Raw genomic sequence first — 20,566 nt, 5'->3', positions numbered from 1 at the left:
GATATGACATTACATTATTATAACAAAGTATATTTAGAATAATGTTACTATCTGTAATGTTCTTATGTTTTATTTTCAATGTAATTCCAGATCAATACTGAGTAGCTAACTTATAGCTTGCTAGCTAACTTAAAGTAAGCTAGTTTGCTTATTATAACAAATTTAATTCAGAACAAAGTAACTATCTGTAATGTTTTGTGTTGGTTTTTTCAGCATTGGTCTATGATACTTACTAGCTAGCAACTGACTTAAATAGCTAACGTTACCTTAAGCTAGGTTACTGGGAGTGCCTTGCATTGCTGTTGGCTAGCAGAAAGCAATCCTAAAGCTAAGCTCTCGGATACATTTGGGGAAGCAACCATACAATACCAACTGTACCACACACTCAGCTATAACATGTCTGAGTGGCAGGAAGAAGGGTAGGTTAATGTGTTTATAGGGCTATTAAAGTACTGACCAATCACCAGCCACAGTCCAAGGACACGATGACCTTTCCTTGTGTTAAACAAATGGAAAGTATGAAATGGATAGAAAGGAACCTGCACTGCGCACCATAAACATGGGGACGAGTCTGCCTACAGGTGGGAGATGGACCATCTGGTGACCTGGTGTAGGGACAACCACCTGGAGCTCAACGCTCTCAAGACAGTGGAGATGGTTGTGGACTTTAGGAAAAACGCAGCCCCACCCATCACTCTTTGTGACTCCCCAGTCACTGCTGTGGAGTCTTTCCGCTTCCTGGGCACCATCATCGCCCAGGACCTCAAATGGGAGCAGAACATCGGCTCCCTCATCAAAAAAGCCCAGCAGAGGATGTTCTTCCTGAGAAAGCTGAAGAAATTCAACCTGCCAAAGACGATGATGGTGAACTTCTACACCTCCATCATGGAGTCCATCCTCCATCACCATCTGGTACGCTGCAGCCACAGCCAAGGATAAGGGCAGGCTGAAGCGGGTCATCCGCTCTGCAGAGAGGGTGATCTGCCATTCCTCCACGACCTGCCTGCCTCCAGGACCCTGAGGCGGGCAGGGAAGACAGTGGCCGACCCCTCCCACCCTGGATACAATCTGTTCACCCCCATCCCCTCTGGCAGGAGGCTGCGCTCCAACAGGACCAAAACCTCTCGCCACCTGAACAGTTTCTTCCCCTCCGCTACCGGCCTCTTAAACAAGGCCCAGCCCCCCCACTGACACAACGTAGAGTCTATATACATTACATTAATGCACACACTGTTCAAATACTGTTTACTGCACATATTCTTATTTTATATTCTATAACTCATTCCATTCCATTTCGCTGTAAATTACTGCTTTATTGTATTGCTATTTAACTATATTTTATTACAGTGTCCTTAAAGATTTTTTTTTTTATATGGAGATTCTTTGTTTTATATGTTATGTATGCACCATGACATCAAGTCAAATTCCTCGTATGTGTGAACCTACCTGGCAATAAACCCGTTTCTGATTCTGATGACATCTACACCTGACCTCTCAAAAAAGAACAGCTGGTCTTATCTATTGAGACGGGTAAATGTTACTGGATCTTAACGTTTTCATGTTAGTCCAAATGTAAAAATACAACAGCTCAAAATAAAAAACATCTACAACTAGAAGAGCATAATGACAACATCATAATCCTTACACTCAAAGACGCATCAAAAATCAGAGTAAGAGTCGGTGGTGCCCTTCTAAAAGATCTTCTTCCTACATCCCCCATAATGCCTGGGAGCACTAAGAGATCCCCCATCAGGTGCAAGAGGACGTTGCTTGGTAAAAGCACATCTGAGCTGACCCTGTTGCCATAGCGATCTGCCTCAGGTAAGTGGCAAAAAAATCGGTTGAAGGGTTGATTTTTGACAATGATGTTATTTTAGAAAATAATTAATGAAAAGATTAATAAAAAAGTTCAAAAAAAGATTGCAATCAATAATGCAAAGAAACTATTAAAAAAAATGTTTATATTAACATAGAAATTCAAAGTGAAATGTCTGATCAAAGAAAAGCAAAAACATTGATTACAATATTTGTTCAAACATAAAAAGTATGAATGTGAAATAAAAAGATACAATAAAATTAAATACAAATGTTTTTATAAACCTATGAATTTAGTCAAGCAAAATGCCCATCAACAGAAAAAAAGGCAAAAGAATGGATAAAAAAATATTTATAAAAATGTATTTATAAAAACAAAAAGATAAAATAAAATATTTGTATTAATATAAACATAAATTGTCAAGTAAAATGTTCAATAAAAGATCAAATAAAATAGAATAAACCTACTTTATATAAACAAAAGAGTGATGACGCTGAAATGATGCCACATTCATCAAAAGGTCAGTTACTGTAGGTATAGGAGTTAAATAAATTATTTCTTAGTATTTGGACACTAATGACGGTACAGTATAAAATTATAAAACCTGCAGCACGTTTGTTGAAAACTAATGTTCATTTGCGTAAAGGTACCCTATTATAATGTTTTTCATCAATATATTATAGGTCTCAGATTTATACAAAACATGTCTCTGAAGTGATTGGCTGAAACACCAAACAGATCATTGCAGCATCCCATAATCCCCTCTGTTTCAGCCCTGTTTCCAAAGTGCTGATTCTCTGTCTGTTACTTTAGATGAAAATAAGGAGCCACTCCCCACGCCCCTCTGAGAGAGACTTTGGTAAAAAAGAAGTCAATGGTGCTCTAGGAGGAGATTCAGGTGATAAGGTGTCGGGGGGGGGGGGGGGGGGGGTTACCTTGGTTGGTGATTGGCTAATGGTTACACAAGCCAAAGAAATCGCTATGACATCATAAAGTGGCAAACATCTGATCAGCTCATTTTCATTTTTTTTTTTTTTTTTATATAAATGGATGAGGACAAAGAGAGAGAATCTTTGTTCCTGAAACTTTCAGAGTCTCTTTACACAGAGGGGACACATGTTGATGCAGAAGAGACATGAAAAAGTGGGTTTTGCATAATTGGTGACCTTTAAGTTCTGAATGTTGCTTTTTTGTTAACTCTTCATTGTTGCACGTCTCTATTGTCTTTGTCTGGTTTTGTCCGCTTGGAAACAGTTGCCATGTTGGATGTGAAAAAGCAAAAAAACAGCAACTCAAAAGCAGAAAGAAACCCACCCACTCCACAGGCAGACCATAAGCACTCTCACCAGCACGCCTACACATGTTCATACAATGCCCCCAAGCTCAGTACCTACTGCGTGGCTACAAACCTGGTGAGCACTCTCTGAATGTCCTTCATTTGCTTTAAAGTGGACCTATTATGCTATATTTGAAAATATATTGTAGGGCCATACCTATACAAAACATGTATTTGAAGTTCTTTGCTTAAAAATACCAAACAGATCACCCATTGTAGCCATGCCTCATACTGCTCATACCCCTCTATTCCAGACCTGTTCCAAAAAAGCTCATTCTGCTTGAAGTGGAACGGCTGCTGCTAGCCACGCCCATTTTTAGCGTCACGCAGCTTTCCCCTGCTAAGAGAGATTTCTACTAGGAGAAGCTCAGCTAAAACGCTGCAGTGATTAAATGCCATATTATGCTCCCAACCACTTCAACTCAAACCTTTCTCTCTCGCAGGGTTCACCCATAGACTGTATATATATAAATGGACGTAGGGTCCGTGACGTCACCCATAGGATTCTGCAGAGTTGCCGAGAAGCCCTTAGTAGGCGGAGTCGGCCACTAACGGCTCAACAGTGACGTCAGAGTTCAACTCCCGCGTGCTCCAGCCTGCTCCAAATAGAGTGGCGAAGTCCCTCCCCTTCCGGTGGACCTCCATGGGACCTTATTTCGGAAAAATCATGTATTGAAGTCAATGGAGAGAGAAATATTATCTTTCGATCCCGTTTGAATTGTGCCACGAATTACACATATGATGTTTGTCAATTTAAAAGATAATTTTGCAAGTAAAAAAAAAAAAATGTGTCTTAAAACTGTGAAGTAACACATTTGTTTGTGTGAAACGCTCAATGAACTACATCTCTGGACTCGCACATGGATGTATAATAAGAACTGGATACAGCGTGGGAGGCGGGGCCTCATTCATTCCTATGAGAGTTGCTCAATGGCGCATGGATGACAAAATGGCCCAATTTTTGAGAGAGTGAAACCTCACAGATTACCCAGCATGCCCGAGAAGTACCCGTATGTGCGCTCATAGAGCATGCGCAACTTTAACCACGCCCCCCCAAAAGGCTCGTTCACACATCAAGCACGTCAATTTGCGTACACGTAACTGCACCGCGCGTTCTGGATTGCTATTATGGATTTGATATTAACGAATAACGAGGCGGCCGCGGCAGTTAGCAGCTAGCAGCTAGCTAGTGTAACGTCCGAGCCATTGGTAATTATGCTAATGAACACATCAATTGTTATGTACTTTTATATTACGCTGATGTAACAGGATCTAGTGATGGTTTTGTTCAGCATTGCCAACTTCACTGTTGAGCTTTATGTTGTGCACAGCATTCTCCTGTGCTCTGAAATCAAAATGTGGATAAGCATAAAACAACACTAAAATAAACACTACAATACAACTTGTTATTTGACACACACAAGCATGTTCATTTGTGTGTATAAATATACAACACAGGCTATATACATATATACATATACAAGTATAATTAATACAACTGTTCATTTGATTAGAGCTTTGACACATATATCTTTATTTATATATGTATAAGTATGACCAACCCAGTCTCACAAAAAAAAAAAGTGTAATAACTACGTTGGTCCACAACGTAGGACGTAGTATTTCTAAAAAAACGCATCTGAAATTGTAAGATCCCTACGTTTTTTTTCACCATTCATTCCAATGGCTGGCGTCTATGTCACGTGATCTTCACATTTCTCCCTGCAGAAAAAAAAAACATGGCCGAACACAGAATTATTCAATATAAAACACAGAATTTGTGTGATTATACTAAATGATTTACAAATAAACACCACTGCATATTTACAACTGTTACACATGCTAATGTAACGCAAATGTTTCCAACTTGGGATCAATAAAGTTTATCTTATCTTAAGATGATCGATGGCTATACTGCCATATTTGCAAAATGTGCCTCTGAACCTCGACAAGTGCATGTTTCAGGCTTATCAATTAACAACAGGAGGGGTCACAACCATAAGACCAGCTGTTAAATAAAGCTCTTCTGGCCTTAGCTGTCATGTGGGTATATATTAATGCTGCCCATTATGGGCACAAGCAATCTTCACCCATTTATTAATTATATGTTTTACATTTGAGTGTTTCCTATCCCCTAAACCTCCAGGGATGTACATAGTTGTAAATATTTGTTTATTTGTAAATCATTTAGTATAATCACACAAAATCTGTGTTTTATATTTAATAATTTTGTGTTCTTTATTTATTGATTGTTCAATACCTGACAAGGCCGGAGATGAAAAACTTGGGTCGCAGGTTCCTCAACAGTGCATCATAAGACATCTATCAATATTTGTGTATACCTCCACCATTAAACTATCATATTCTGCACATTTCTTATGCTATCTACATACATCTTATATAAGAGTATAATACATTATGTATAATATCAGTTAAAATAAGTGCTTCAACATAGTTAACATTGCTGGAGGTATACACAAAGTTTTTCATTCATTGCATAACTACACCGTTTGTGTATATATGTCAATAAACCTTAGAAAATCTTGAAATCTTGAAAGGGATGTGCAAAATAGTCATTATATACAGTCTTTAATTAAATAATAGTAGAGAATAACGAGTAATGAATATACTTTATAGGGATCCTATTAATATCTAATAATAAAAATAATGAAATTCAATAACATGCTTTAACCACTAGGTGTACAGCCTATCTACCAATTGGATCAAATATAAAAGTCAGCCGAATTAGTGTTGATACTGTGAGGAGATGTATTGTGTGAAAATAAATGTAAGATGTTGTTTAATTGCTGATATATTTATGATCCACGTCACGTTTTCAGTGTTGGCGGCAGTTCCCCATGTTTGTCTACAAGTCTTCTCATCAGGGCTCTATAAATAGAGAATTACAGCAGATATGTCACATTTAATGCAGCCCGACCGTGTATTACAATACCGTTATGTGATGACCTCCAAAGAGAAAAGCAAGCACACTCGGAATAAAGTGTTTTCGGTCTGTTTCCGGTATTTGTTTATGACGATGTGATGTGACATGTGAGACTGGAATTGCACAGGGGAAAATAACGTGTCTATGGCACAATTTTAGATGCGGATTTTGTTAAACTAATACGTTTGCGCTGTGCACCAACACTATACATTGACGGGGAAGGGGGTAGCAATAAAGATAACACCATTAAACAGTTACACAACATAACAGAAATAATATCGATAGCAGCGTCCCTAGCAACCACCTTGGTAACAATTAAAACGTTGTATAAAGACCATTTCCTGAAGTAATCTTCGTAATAATTAGCAAACTAAAGATCATGTACATCCACTGCACACATAATCTGAAATAACAACTCATATTTCTCGCATCAAATGACATCAAAACGCATTTTAATGGCCAAACTAACTTTAAAATAGGCATTTTCCAGCGAGAATAAAACGAAGTTCGGCCATGTTTTTTTTTTCTGCAGGGAGAAATGTGAAGATCACGTGACATAGCCATTGGAATGAATGGTGAAAAAAAACATAGGGATCTTACAATTTCAGAGGCGTTTTTGTAGAAATACTACATCCTACGTTGTGGACCAACGTAGTTATTACACGTTTTTTTGTGAGATTGGGTTGGTATGACGACTTCCTCGGGCGATATCATATGGTATAGCAAATTCATCGGTCAAAAAGTGTGGTGCCCACATGCAAAGGTTGTAAACTCTGGCTTATCCCTGCGTGGTATTATAGTAATAGCAAACAGCAACGTTCAACTCCTTTAATGGTAAGTGCAATAAGAAGCTACAGGGACGTTAATCTACGTTGGTAATATTAACTTTATTTAATACAAGATTTACATCATCCAGCCCATTTAGTATAATATTTTACAAATGATGAATTACAGCAAACATGTGCAATATATCCATTATTACAGCTCCGTGGGCTGGCAGTAAGGTGATATGGGTCCGTTCTTATTGTGCATCCATGGGTAAAGGTAAAACTCATGTAGTGCTGAACACGTCACATCACATGAACGTGCCGGGCGGCACGGTCCCGTGGGTTAGATGTGCGTTCATAATGCAGAGGGAAATAACTCTCAGAATAACGTTATTAGCACATGTTTACAACTTGAGGAACGAATGTTTTTAATAAGGGCTATACAAGGGTTCATACTGGGTAGTTTATTTAGTTTAAAAAAAATTATCCAACGATTTACAGACCACTCTTTCCCCATGTAAGTCAATGGGAAAAAGTGTTTCCGGGCCCGGCAACCAAACGGAAGTGTAGTACCGCCGTTTGGCCACCACGAATATTTTCTTCTGAGTCCGGCGCACTTCCTGGGGGCTTAGTCTCGCAGAACAACACACGTGACCAAGATCACGAGCGCACTGAGATGTGGTGCAAAATATGCAGAGAAAATCCGACTCTTGCTGATAAAAGCAACGCCTTTTATATAGGTTGTACGAATTTTAGTCATCCAGCTTTTGAAAAGCATGAGAAGAGCAAAGAGCATGTGAAGATAGCTGACAAGTGCAACCAGGATAAGAACCCCAATCGTCCCCTCGACAGGTGGCAGGATAAACTCAATGAAAAACAGCACCAAGCTCTGAGTAATATGTTTCTGCTGGCCTTTCACAAAGCCAAACATGCACGTCCTATGCGTTCATATGAGGAGGACATTGCACTTCTCAAGAGGCTTGAAGTTAATGTTGGGACTGCTTATCATTCGAGAGAAGGGGGATCCCGCATCATGGAGACCATCGCACAGGCAATCAGTTCAAAGTTGTATGAAAAATTGAAGGCAGCTGAATTTTGAGGTGTGCTTTTTGATGGATCAGAAGACATAACAAAAGTGGAGCAGGAAATTGTGTACATTGTGTCTGTGGGTAGCAGGGGACAGTTTAACTCAGATTTCATTGGGTTAATTAATTTGGGTGTGAAACGAACAGCACAGGACATAACAGACGGGCTGGAGTAACTCTTCCATGCTTGTGGCTTAGGATATGAGAGGAAGACGAAGTTGGTGTCTGTATGCACAGATGGAGCTGCAGTGAACGTCAGAGTTTACAACGGGGTAGTCCCCAAACTGCGTAAACTGGTGGCGATTGGGGAATCCCTTGTGCATATTCTTTGTACCGCCCACACCCTAGAGAACTGGACCAAGTCAGCTGATCGCATGGTTCCATACTGTGAGACATTTAATAGCTCCGTTGTCAAGCCGCTACACTTTTATTTACAGAAAGGGGGCGCCAAAAGAACAGAACAACTTAAGATGATGTGTGATGAGAATGGCATTGCCTTTGTAAAACTAGGAAAGTTTCACAACATTAGATGCATTAGTGTGCATGGAGACAAGAGACTCTTTTGAAAATATGGAGGCTATTACCTGCCATTCAATCTCAAGTGGCTACAAGTGATGACAGTGACCTAAAACATGTCTGCACAGAGCGTTTTAAGTGTTTCTTAGCCAAAATGCTTGACACTGGAAACATTTTACAGTTCACGTCCCTCAAGTTCCAGCAAGAGAATTTGACTATTGGTGAATGCAAGGATGAGCTCATGGTAGCTATCGGACAACTGACACTTCTGCTTGACAGTGAAGGCCAGTACAGGAAAGAAACTGTTTCAAATGCTGATTCTGACAGGGACAAGGTTGATGTATTGAGAGGTCTAATTCAGGAGTTTGAAAGCAGATATGAATCCCTCAAGTTATGTGATCCATTTTTAATGTTTTATCCTTCAACTTGGCCTAAAGAAAAAAAAGATCTCCACAGTTTTGGCAACACAACACTGACTGACATTCTTCAGAAATATGAGGCCATCCTGTCTATCGACAGAGACTCCACTGTAAGAGAATGGATGCTTTTAAAGCAAGTAGGAAAACGTTTGGCAGCGTTCTCTGTGTATGACTTGATCAACATAGTGAAGACAAGCAATCCAGAAAGATACTCCAACATTCAGAAAGTCCTGCTGTTGTCCCTTACACTGCCCTTGAGCAGTGCTTCATGTGAGAGGTGATTTTCACATCTTAATATAATAAAAATGCAAGTTCAGATCCTGCCTGTCAGACTCTCGCCTCTCATCCCTGATGCACATCCATTTGTCTAAGATGACAACAGAGACTTTGAACCCAAAACCAGCTATTGACTTGTGGATGCAAGCAGAAAATCGCAGACTCATCCAGAGAGAAAGTAGCAGGCCTACATCATCAGCTACCATGTCTGACAGAGAGGAAGACAGTGAGGAGAACAGTGAGGAGAACAGTGAGGAGGGTAGTGATGACAGCTTGTAGGATTACTGGTCGTGCTAATGTTGTCTTGTGTTCTCCTCTGCACGTGTGTTCTGTGTTCACCTCTGCATGTGTGTTCAGTGCCGTGTGTCTGGCAAATAAAGACCCCCTCAAAAGTTATGGTTTATTTCATTGTAAGGATGAGCACCAAGCAACATCTCCAGGTGCTCCTTTGAGAACCAGGGCAAAAAAGTTATGTGCACCCCTGATTATAGAATGATCACACCGGTGACAGTACTCTTCAAAGGGTGGACGAAATATGACTACTACATGTTTAACATGTTGGGTTACTTGATGTTACTTCATATTAAGGCTAATAAAAATGACAAGGCTGTAATGCTAACTAACGTGCTAGCTACTAGCTAGGTAGCTAACTTGATCCAGCCACTCTTGGTCCTTTCATCAGACGGGAAGCGAAAGAATGAGCAAGACCCATTGCTGGTATGACAACAACCTGGTACTAAGCACACAGGCATCTTGTTAAAGTTATCTTATCTTAGCTAGCGCCATATAGATAGATTATATCTATATGGCGCTGATCTTAGCTATCTCTTAGTGGAGGAAAACAATTGTGACATCACTTATGCGACTCTGGGATTTGTAGTCTTTCTAGTTGCGTATTTTTCATAGTCTTATATTTCAACAGTTTTACGACAAACTGTGACTTTTTTGACATGGAAATTATTTTTTAAGATTGACAAACATCATATGTGTAATTCATGGCACAATTCAAACGGGATCGAAAGATACGTTTTCTCTCTCCATTGACTTCAATACATTATTTTTCCGAAAAATAAGGTCCAATGGACCGGAAGTAGATGGGCGTGACTTCACCACTCTATAAGGGCAAAGAGGCGGAGCCGAGGCGGGACCTGTTGCTACCGAGCTGGAAGTTCCAGAGCTAGCTGAAGCTACCAAGCTAAGCTAACATGCTCCCCATCTGCACACTGCCGTGGCATTTTACGTTTCTAAGGTAAGCGGACATGAAACTATTCAGCAAAACTATAAATAATAATCTATGTTATTGAGTTTTTAGCATTAATAATTCAGAATCTTAAAATCCCTTAACATTTGTATGCAATTGTGCTAAATTCAACACTGGAATCAAGCAAATATTAATATGTTTGCATGACATTAGTTATTTATATTTTGATATCACTTAACTATATGTAACCAGGTTAAAAGCTATTAACGGAGACAGTTACTTGCTGTTATAAATCATACGCTGTTCCTTTAAGAGATTCAAGATGCTTGGTTACACCCAGAGATGCGCAGCAGAAAGGCGCGCAGTAATGACGTCATAGACAGACGACTCACTGGTAGTTTTCGCGGGAACAGGTAGTTTTAGCGTTGTTTTACAGAGAGATGCAGTTTTGTAAGACGTGTGTGTGTGTGTTCTCCACCGTACGGGGTCCAACACGAGAGTGGGACGGCGTAAGTCACCAGATATATGCATAACAAAAACCACATTGAGGAATTATATGTTTAAAATGCCTTTTAAGTGGAGTGTGTGAATTTTGTATGTCATGTCTCATGCAGAGGGGAGAAGCAACGCAGTGTTCGGTGCTGCAGGTCGGTTCAGAGAACATTTGTATTAAAAGTGAGTGTTAAAGTGTTTTGCGAATGATATATGTTGATAAATGCTGTACTGTATTAATTGTTAGTTAATTTCATGTACTGTTCTGAAGTGGTAATACTGATGCACTTTTGTGACTCTTATCCTCAGCTGCAGAGGCTATTACCGTTGTTTATTGTTTAGGCTATCTATGCTGTTTACTGATAATTGTTTATCAGTTGATATTGTTGTGAGACAGAAAGGACCATTTACAACTTGTATCCTAATTATTACACTTATTACTAGAGTGTTAATGCTGTTCTCAACCAGAGTGCAGTCGGGGAATAAAGACCCTTAAAATGTATGCTGTGTCCTGTTCTCTCTTATATGACCAGGCTACATATACGTTTAATATATTTAAGTCAAGCTAAGGTACATGTGATGCTAGTTAGTGCTCTTACCTTTGAGGCCTCCTCCAAACAGCATAATAACCAGACTTTATCATTAAAACTAAGTACGAGTTCTAGATCCTTGACTTTAGACAAACAATTCAAGAGACAACATGTATTTAAAGACCAATCTTTATTTGAATGTGCCTCTTAACCTGATATATTAGTTATACAGTAATAGTATTGACAATCTAAAAAAACTGAGCAACTCAACAGTCAACTTTATATTTCTTATTGTCTAAAGCAGAGGTCTTCAACAGGGGGTCCGCGGAGGTACTGCAGGGGAGGTCGCAAAATCTTTGGTTGATTAGACAAAAAAAAATTCCAAACATTTTTTTCCCACAAATTGAAATGTCTTTAAATGCACATTAACATGAATCCAACATATTGTAGCGAATGGAGAAATCGAGGCAGAAGACGTTATCTTCTTCTCCACAACCTTTCTCCGCCAGATCGTCAAGTATCAGCCGTATCTCGCGTCTCCCCTCCGGTACACAGCACCGTAGTGTGGAGTTGCATTAGGTAACGCGAGATACGGCTGATACTTGCGCATTAGTTTCTGTTATGGATCAGTATCAACAGTCCTGCCAGTAACGTTACTATATTATCAATACTACTTTAGTTATAGCCTGATATATGATAGTTAACTTCACAATGTTGTGATGTGACGTTAGCTAACATTCTGTAGCTGACGCCGGTCACTCACCAAGACAGCTGCCCAGTTCTCCACTGGTTCTCCTCACACCACAGCTCAATTTCTCTCCGATGGCCGTTATTTCTTCTAATCCTTGGCTGCTCCTGGTCTCTTGGACGCCTATCAGGCTAATAATCATAATCATATGCATTTGAATATATATTTTCAACCTCTTCTGTGTCAAAACTGGCATTGTGATCCATGTTTATTCATACGTTAGACCGGCCGCTCCCCCATGTTACGTCACACGCGGGAGGTCACGTGCAGAGGCTTTTTTATGCGGAAGTGAAAATGTCTTACCAAAACGACGCCAGAAGTCACTGTAGTGTATATTTCTGTGTATATATTTTTTGAAAATCTAGTGTATTCATCATTTTCTTACACATTTATTCACTGGTGTCTTTAACCTGCAAGTTGCTCTTTAAAGTTAAAACTTGAATCTGTGAATTATTTTAATAGCTCTGTGTTGTATTCAAGATGTATGTTTATAAATGGCAGTGGCACAGCCACCCTGTACCTTGCACATGTTTAAAATAAAAACATGAATATATTAACCTATGTATTATTTGAATAGCTTAGTATTGAATGTGCAATAACAGAGTAGCTATGTTTATACACGGCACTAGGCCCCGTTTAATATAAAACACAATTGTATGCCTTACATATAGTAGGGGGGTCCCTGCTCCAGCTCTCCATCAGTTTGGGGGTCCCTGGCCTGAAAGACGTTGAAGACCCCTGGTCTAAAGCATTTATTATTTTCATTTTCACGGATTGAGACAGGGTGGTGTCCAGAGAGCTGCAGAGACTTCAGGGAGAAACCTCTGTGTGATGGACGTCCTGTCTGTTGGTTTGGAGAGGACTGAGGGTCTTTCCTCAACGAGGAGGTCCAGGCCTGATGGAGGAGCCCATGCTGGGCAAAGCTGATGCCAACTGCACAGGCCTAGTCTGTCACTTTATTTGACTAAATGTGTTTACTTATACATTTAATAGGTTTACACCTTCTGTCCATATGTGATTTTATTTAAAACATTTTTTGATTAACTTTTGGTTCACATTTCAATAAATTGTATTTGTATTTGCACTCCTTTTGTCCATTATTCATACTGAAAATGTTAGATTACACATTCACATCCGACTGAAGATTGGCCCCATTTATTTGTGACGTTGCAAACTCTGCGGTACAAGGCACAAGTGATGTGAAGCTCATAAAGCGAGGCAAATACAAATAATCAGCTGATGGAGTGTAGATGTGGAAATAGGTGCATTCGATCAGCTGACTGTTTTTACAATAAAAGTAGTTTCTTAGTGAATGTCCTGTACTGGTCTTGGATGTTCTTCTTGACCCTCAGAGAAGGAGAAAATGTTGTGTCTTTCAGGCATGTCCTTTCCTAACAAAAATGACAGGAAACATAAAACATATTATTGCAGAACAAGTGTGTTATTTATGAAAGCGGTGTGTTTGTGTGTTTAGGGGCTGTAGATATAATTATTTTGTAATTGTAATGTTTTTTTTTATTTCAACAGTGAGCTATCAATCAATCAATGTTTATTTATATAGCCCAATATCACAAATGTTACATTTGTCTCAGTGGATTTCACAGTTTGTACAGAATATCAGTATGACAATACGACACCCTCTGTCCTTAGACCCTCACATCGTACAAGAAAAAACTTCCAGAGAAAACCCCACAGTTTAAAGGGAAAAATGGGAGAAACCTCAGGGAGAGCAACAGAGGAGGGATCCCTCTCCCAGGACGGACAGACGTGCAATAGATTCCGTGTATAAATTGAAAAGATAATACATTTGCAACATAGGTAGTCCAAATGTTTGGAAATGCATGTGTGTATAATAAGAAGATGAATCCACGAGGATATCCATCCAGGACTTATGATCCAGGACCACAGCCACGACTCAAGATCCAGGACTCGCAATCCATGACACAGGACCGCAGGATCATCCATGACTCCGGATCCCGGCGTATATAGACACCAAAAAGAAAGAAATTTGGGGAAGCTGGGTTAATCGGAACATGAGAGTACACAGGTATAGACAGAGAGAAGGAAGAAGTAAGATGTCCCCCGACAAACTAAGCCTATATCAGCAAAACTAGGGGCTGAATCTAATCAGCCCTAACTATAAGCTTTATCAAAAAGGAAGGTCTTAAGCGCACTCTTAAAAACGGATAGGGTGTCTGCCGTCCGAACACAAACTGGAAGCTGATTCCACAAAAGTGGAGCTTGATAAGAAAAGGCTCTGGCTCCCATTGTACTTTTAGAGACTCTAGGAACAACCAACAACCCTGCATTCTTGGAACGCAATGCCCTAGTAGGACAATAGGGTATAATGAGTTCTTTAAGGTAAGATGGCGCCTGCCCATTAAGGGCTTTGTAGGCGAGAAGAAGAATTTTAAATTCTATCCTGTGTTCTATAGGGAGCCAGTGTAAGGCAGCCAGAACAGGAGTAATGTGGTCCCTTTTCCTATCTCTGGTTAGTACACGAGCTGCAGCATTTTGAATCAGCTGAAGCGACTTGACTGACTTCTTGGTACACCCTGATAATAAGGAGTTACAATAATCCAGCCTTGAAGTAACAAATGCATGGACTAGTTTCTCTGCATCGTTTTGAGGCAAGATATGCCTGATTTTTGCAATGTTACGTAGATGGAAGTAGGCGGTCCTTGAAATTGATTTTATGTGGGTGTTAAAGGATAAATCCTGATCAAATATAACACCAAGATTCCTTACAGTCTCACTGGAGGCCAAATTAATGCCATCCATAGTTAATATATCTTTAGATAATTTGTTTCGTAGATTCTTCGGGCCAAGTACAAAAACTTCAGTTTTGGTCGTGTTTAACATCAAAAAATGTAAGGTCATCCACGTTTTTAAGTCCTTGAGGCAGTCTTGAATTTTATTTAGATGATTAATTTCATCAGGCTTGATTGATAAATATAGTTGAGTATCATCCGCATAACAATGAAAGTTTACAGAATGATTCCTTATAATATTGCCTAACGGAAGCATATATAGGGTGAACAAAATAGGTCCAAGCACTGAGCCCTGTGGCACTCCATGGCTAACTTTGGTTTGCGTGGATGAATCATCGTTGACACGTACAAACTGAGAGCGTTCAGATAGATAGGACCTAAACCAGACTAAAGCAGTTCCCTGTATGCCAACTAAGTGCTCTAGTCTTTGCAATAGGATATCATGGTCGATAGTATCAAATGCAGCACTAAGATCGAGCAAGACAAGAATAGAGACAAGTCCCTTGTCAGAGGCTATTATAATGTCATTTGTGACTTTAACCAGAGCTGTCTCTGTGCTATGTTGTGTTCTAAAGCCAGACTGACAAGCTACAAAGACAATCAGATTATGAATGAACAGTATGAAGTTTATCAACATTGAAATTGTAGGAGCTTGCTCTGTTGTCTCACTGAAAGAATAACTTTTACCACGTTTTTTACAGACAATATTGAGAGATAAATAGTAGCAGTTCTCACTATGTGTTAAATATCTTTGACTTCAATACATTAAATTAGAAAGCTGACAAAATCATATTGCTTGTTAACATCCAAATGTAACTTTTTGCATGGAAAAAACCCTCAACTTAACTGATGTGAAGAAATTCTAGTATTTAGTATTCTTTAATGGAATGTATATCAGTGTATTAAAGTCAATACTTCTTTATTTAAACCAATATCTTTCTTGATTCTTTGTACAGTATGAAAAAAAGAGTCTTTGTACCTGAGCTGAAGTTCACTGCTATGAGGAGTCCAGTTATGTCTCTCACTCTCTGGTCCAGCCTGCCTGCATCACCTGGACACCTTAAACAAACAGATATATATGTAAAGTACCATGTGTACAAACAATATAACTGATTCTCTTCTGTTGAACATGTTGGATCGTGTATTGTCCGAGTCAGGGTCTTTTTTATTTTACTGTAACTTTGGAAGTTGTGTTACCAATGCTTACTGTTTATTTGATACCCATTTGGTAATGCAATTAATAAAAACAACAAGGTTTGGGTTTGTTCTTCAGATGACTGTGACGTTAACGTGTAAGCTCAATAATGAATTCCAGATCAACCAACCATATTGTAATATCTAATTAATCATCTTGAAATATGACATTAATAATTGTAATATACACACATCTTTTTGTGAGGTTGATTTCACATACACTACTTCGACATTAGGTTGTCTACATACTTGAGCATAGCCAATTTAAATTAACCTTAGCAATGCATACAGTTCCTACCTATATAATAAAATATCTCTCTAAGTTACAAGGATGACCTTATTTTATCAACCTCAAACAGAAGCCGTTTGTTCCACAGTATTATCCCACTTAACGCTTGTCTATTTCGTTTTAACCTTTATACAGTCTATGATTTTAACTTGGAGGCTACTATTAGCATCTTTAGTACCGATGTAGCTACCACTCGCTTACACGCTAACCCAAGCCTTAACATTAATTACGTAGCTGATTAAAATCATTAACGCATAAATAAGTACTCGAATTTCACTTACCGCAAAACCGCATGCATGCACCGTCTGCTTCAACCGCAGAGCGAGTCACAATAGTCCGATATAAAAGCATGAAGAACAAACAAACAATGCCGGGGTCAAGTTGTGTTCCCTGGATGAACTGAGCAAGCAGAGTGCCTGACTGTAGCTTCACGGAGCAGCTAGCAGAGAGACAAGAAGCTAGCCGCAGCAGTCAGTTGACAGAGCCGTCACTCAATGTGACCATGCCCTAATTTATGCAAAAACTTTAAGAACTAATATAAATAAAAGGGTCTTTTTCGAAAACAATTCACTCACAGAAGGTGGAATCTAACTATATTCATAATCATATTTATTGCATCCATGGGTAGAAACATGTTTTTTTATGCTGTAAAGTTGGGCATTTTAACATGGGGGTCAATGGAAATTGCTCCTTTCTGCAGTCAGTCTCTATCGGCCAATATATGATCTGCAGTGTGTGGCACTTCCGTATTGGCGTCCCGGCTCTTCCCCAGTTTGCAGCTTGGCTTCACCACAAGGACATTACGTTACACATATTCTCTCCAGTAGCCTACAGCTTTAGCTCCATGGTTAGCTCTGAGTGTTAGCATGCTTGCTTGCTAATGTAAAACACACAGCATATTACTCCCAAAACACACCGCGCATTGTTTCTGATACAGCACATAGCTTGTTAATAGTTATAGACATGTTCATTCTTAAGTGTTTATCGCTAGAACAGTGCCATTATATGTATTATATATAACAACATTACTCTAAGTGCCTCCTGCAGACATCCTGCTGAATACACAGACACACAGCTGCGAGAGGGGATTCAGCTAGACGACTGTATACGGAGACGAAAGGTTGGGACGTGTCACGTGTGCCGGATGTTGCCAATGACGTAATACAGAAGGAGGCAAAATCCTGGATCTGATTGTTTGCCACCCCCCCCCCCCCGTTTTCTTTTTTCTTTTTTGCGATGTGGGTACCGAGGAAAAGAGAGAGGGTTTTGTTTTCTGACACTTTGTGAGTTCCCTGACACACCGGGGACACATATTCATGTACAGTATAAAAGACATAAAAAAGTGCATTTTGTATAATAGGTCCCCTTTAACACAGAGTTATCTCCATCATAAATATGAACATGCTGCCATGACAAAGAGAGGCATTATTTGAACAAGCCGGGTTTTTTAAAAGCTGGTCATTTCAGAAATGTTTTGTACAACCTCATAACCTTCAATACATGCATACAAAATAAATCATGTCCAATTCACTTTTTTGTATGACAAGAACATGTTGCAAGCTATATCTTTAGAATCTTGTACTTTATGAAATGTGCTTTATCCATTGAGGTCTCCTTAAAGGTAAGGTAGGTAATTCACTTCAGAAACATTTTTTGTTATATTCCATGGAATGCTCTTAATATCCCGATAGCAATGAATAAATGAAATGCATTGACAATAAATATATACAAATATTTCATCTGTGGAAGCCGTGGCGCTTTAAAAAGCACGACCAATTATCTGCCTCGGCCCGCGGCGGATAATTGGATGGCCTACCTGCCTGTCAGCCTTCCATCTCGTGCACAAACTTATCTCGTGCCCTCATTGGTCATGTGTGCGTTCGTGTGTGTTGGAGGAGGGGCTCTGTAAGGAAGTCTGAAGGAAGGGGCAGATTTTTTCCGGTTGTGTACTTTCAAATTCTTGCACACTCGAGCTGCTTTCTCCATTCTTACCTAGTACCCTACCTTTAACTAAATTAATAAATATGAAATCCACAATAATGTGATTGTAACACTTTGTAATGCGAAATAATTAAAGTCTAAGTATTTACTTATCAATTAGCCTATTGGCCCTAATTATTGTTACTAGGTTGCAGAAAAAATGGGTAAAACAGGATAGCAGTGCTGGTATGGAAATACAATTGGTAAGGGTTTAAATTATTCTTATTTTTAATAAAAAGTGACAGTGACAAATTATGCATTTATCAATAGAAATATGTTAAGAATTTTAGCTGGGTAACAATAAATTAGGTCAAATCATTATTATTATTATTATTATTATTATTATTATAATCATTATTATTATCGTACAACATGCAGTATAATGTGAAAAGATAATTACGTGTCAGGTGATAAATAAAAACTATTACTATCTCAAATTGATATAGGTTAAACTTTGTTAACTCCTGTATGCTCGTTTTTAAACACACATTTGTGGCTCCCTTATTCCCTGTATTACCAGAACATAGTTGAGTTTGCTTTTGCTATCATTTGCTTACACTGATGGTTGTGCATTCAAGCCTATTTTCAACATGAACTCTAGCCTGACTAACTTTAAGGTCTGAATTCATTTCATTTTAATTAGCATGAATGTCTAATTTGTAAATGTTTTAGCTTTAACATGGTCCGCCTTAAGAGAATATGACATCAATTTATAGATTTTCCGTTGAGCATTCTAGAAAAAACATGAGCACAAGCAGTGCGCACAAACAACGAACCGAGTCCCAAACAAACAACCAAGCCCAACGACAGTGAAGGCATCACAGAGGAACACATTGGGACAGAACAACATGGTCGTGACAGGATAACGGTGATGGATGCTGATGAGCAGGGTGGAGTCTGATCTGCCCTACCTTTTCTGACGCAGATCAGCTCATGTACTCCACAGTTACGCTCTCCACCTGAAAACACAATGCAGTTTCAATGAGCCACACTGTGATGGCGGGAACAAGAGACAGAACGAACATCATGGAAGCACATTCAAATATGTTGGAACATTTACACGGATTCCCAGAAAAGGACAGGAACAAAACAGATATAAGACGAAGACTGGGTAGATGTGGGTGGTGTACAAGCTGCTCATCTCTGAAATACAGTCATACAATACTTAATCAAACAGCCTGGCTGGATACATGTCATGTAAAATGAGTTACATTGTGCTTTCTTTTTTGTCTCATGGACAATAACTGGAATGCTATAAATGCCCCAAATGTTTTCCCAGCAGCCGATGACAGCTGCATCTTGATATCTGTTCTGTGGAGCTTTATATGACGCCTGTTTTGGTGTCTATCCAAGATACTGTGATAAGCAGTTCCTATTATAGAGCATTTGCCATTTGGAGGGGTTGCCTGGTCATCTGCCAAGCTATTTAAATGACTCCAATAGAGGGGTGCAGGAATGAGTCTTAAACCAGGCTAGCTCCTTGAATTAGTTCTTGGTTAGACTCCCTAAATAAGTTCTGTAATCAACACAACTTTACGAGATGTTCAGGTGTTGCACAACGACATTGAATATGGCCCAACTAATTAGGTGTGAATAACCTGTATTCATCCTTTGTCTCAGTTCTCATATCTCCCTCTCAAACCTTTCTCCTGAACTCTACTTTAATAAACCTGATTAATACACTTTGAAAAAACACAATTGTTCTTAGACAAGCAACAAAACATTTAAAATTTCTACAGTTTCTCTGACATTTAGAAACAACCATGACACAATCTAGTGCTTGATTGTGCATCTCTCTGGACTGATGATGAATTTTGAAGCAATATTAAATAGCTGTAAAAATTGAAGATCCATATATACAAATTGGATAAAGGTGTTCGGTTGAAAGTTACACATTTTATTATTTTTTTCACATTTAGATAACCCATCCTGTAGCGTGCAAAGAAACAACTGCACAAATGAAAACAACTTAAGGCATATTTAAAGTCTGAAATAGGCCTTTGGTAAATGTACAATCTGTTTGCAGAGCTTCAAGTGACCCAAACCCAATGCTTTCTCCTCTTAATGGAATTGGTAAGGCTTTGATTGTGAATTGTAACAGTCCATTTACTGGTCATGCTATATAAAATATGGATTGTGGGAGTTGCCAGGACTTTTGTTGTAATTGAACACTTACTCACTTACTTACTGTGACTACAATCA

The 20,566-nt window shown here is 39.1% G+C and overlaps 1 protein-coding gene and 1 long non-coding RNA gene across 2 annotated transcripts in view; one reads left to right on the top strand and one right to left on the bottom strand.

Annotated features, from left to right (window-relative positions):
- The window catches only part of syt14a (synaptotagmin XIVa), a 182,403-nt gene that overhangs the window by 134,778 nt on the left and 27,059 nt on the right, over positions 1-20,566 (bottom strand). The window contains exon 2 of the mRNA XM_079640299.1: positions 19,276-19,323. Within this exon, the coding sequence (XP_079496425.1) occupies positions 19,276-19,323 (48 nt within the window). The remainder of the gene's footprint in view (positions 1-19,275; positions 19,324-20,566) is intronic.
- LOC307013073 lies at positions 10,755-15,835 on the top strand. Its single transcript, XR_013800847.1, has 3 exons — positions 10,755-10,869; positions 10,975-11,035; positions 12,914-15,835. It is a non-coding gene; the product is annotated as an uncharacterized lncRNA (long non-coding RNA).

Source organism: Notothenia rossii (assembly GCF_949606895.1).
Source record: "Notothenia rossii genome assembly, chromosome: 7".
NCBI classification, from domain to species: domain Eukaryota; kingdom Metazoa; phylum Chordata; class Actinopteri; order Perciformes; family Nototheniidae; genus Notothenia; species Notothenia rossii.
The sequence above is the reverse complement of the archived record's forward strand: the minus strand, read 5'-3'. Positions and strand labels throughout refer to the sequence as shown.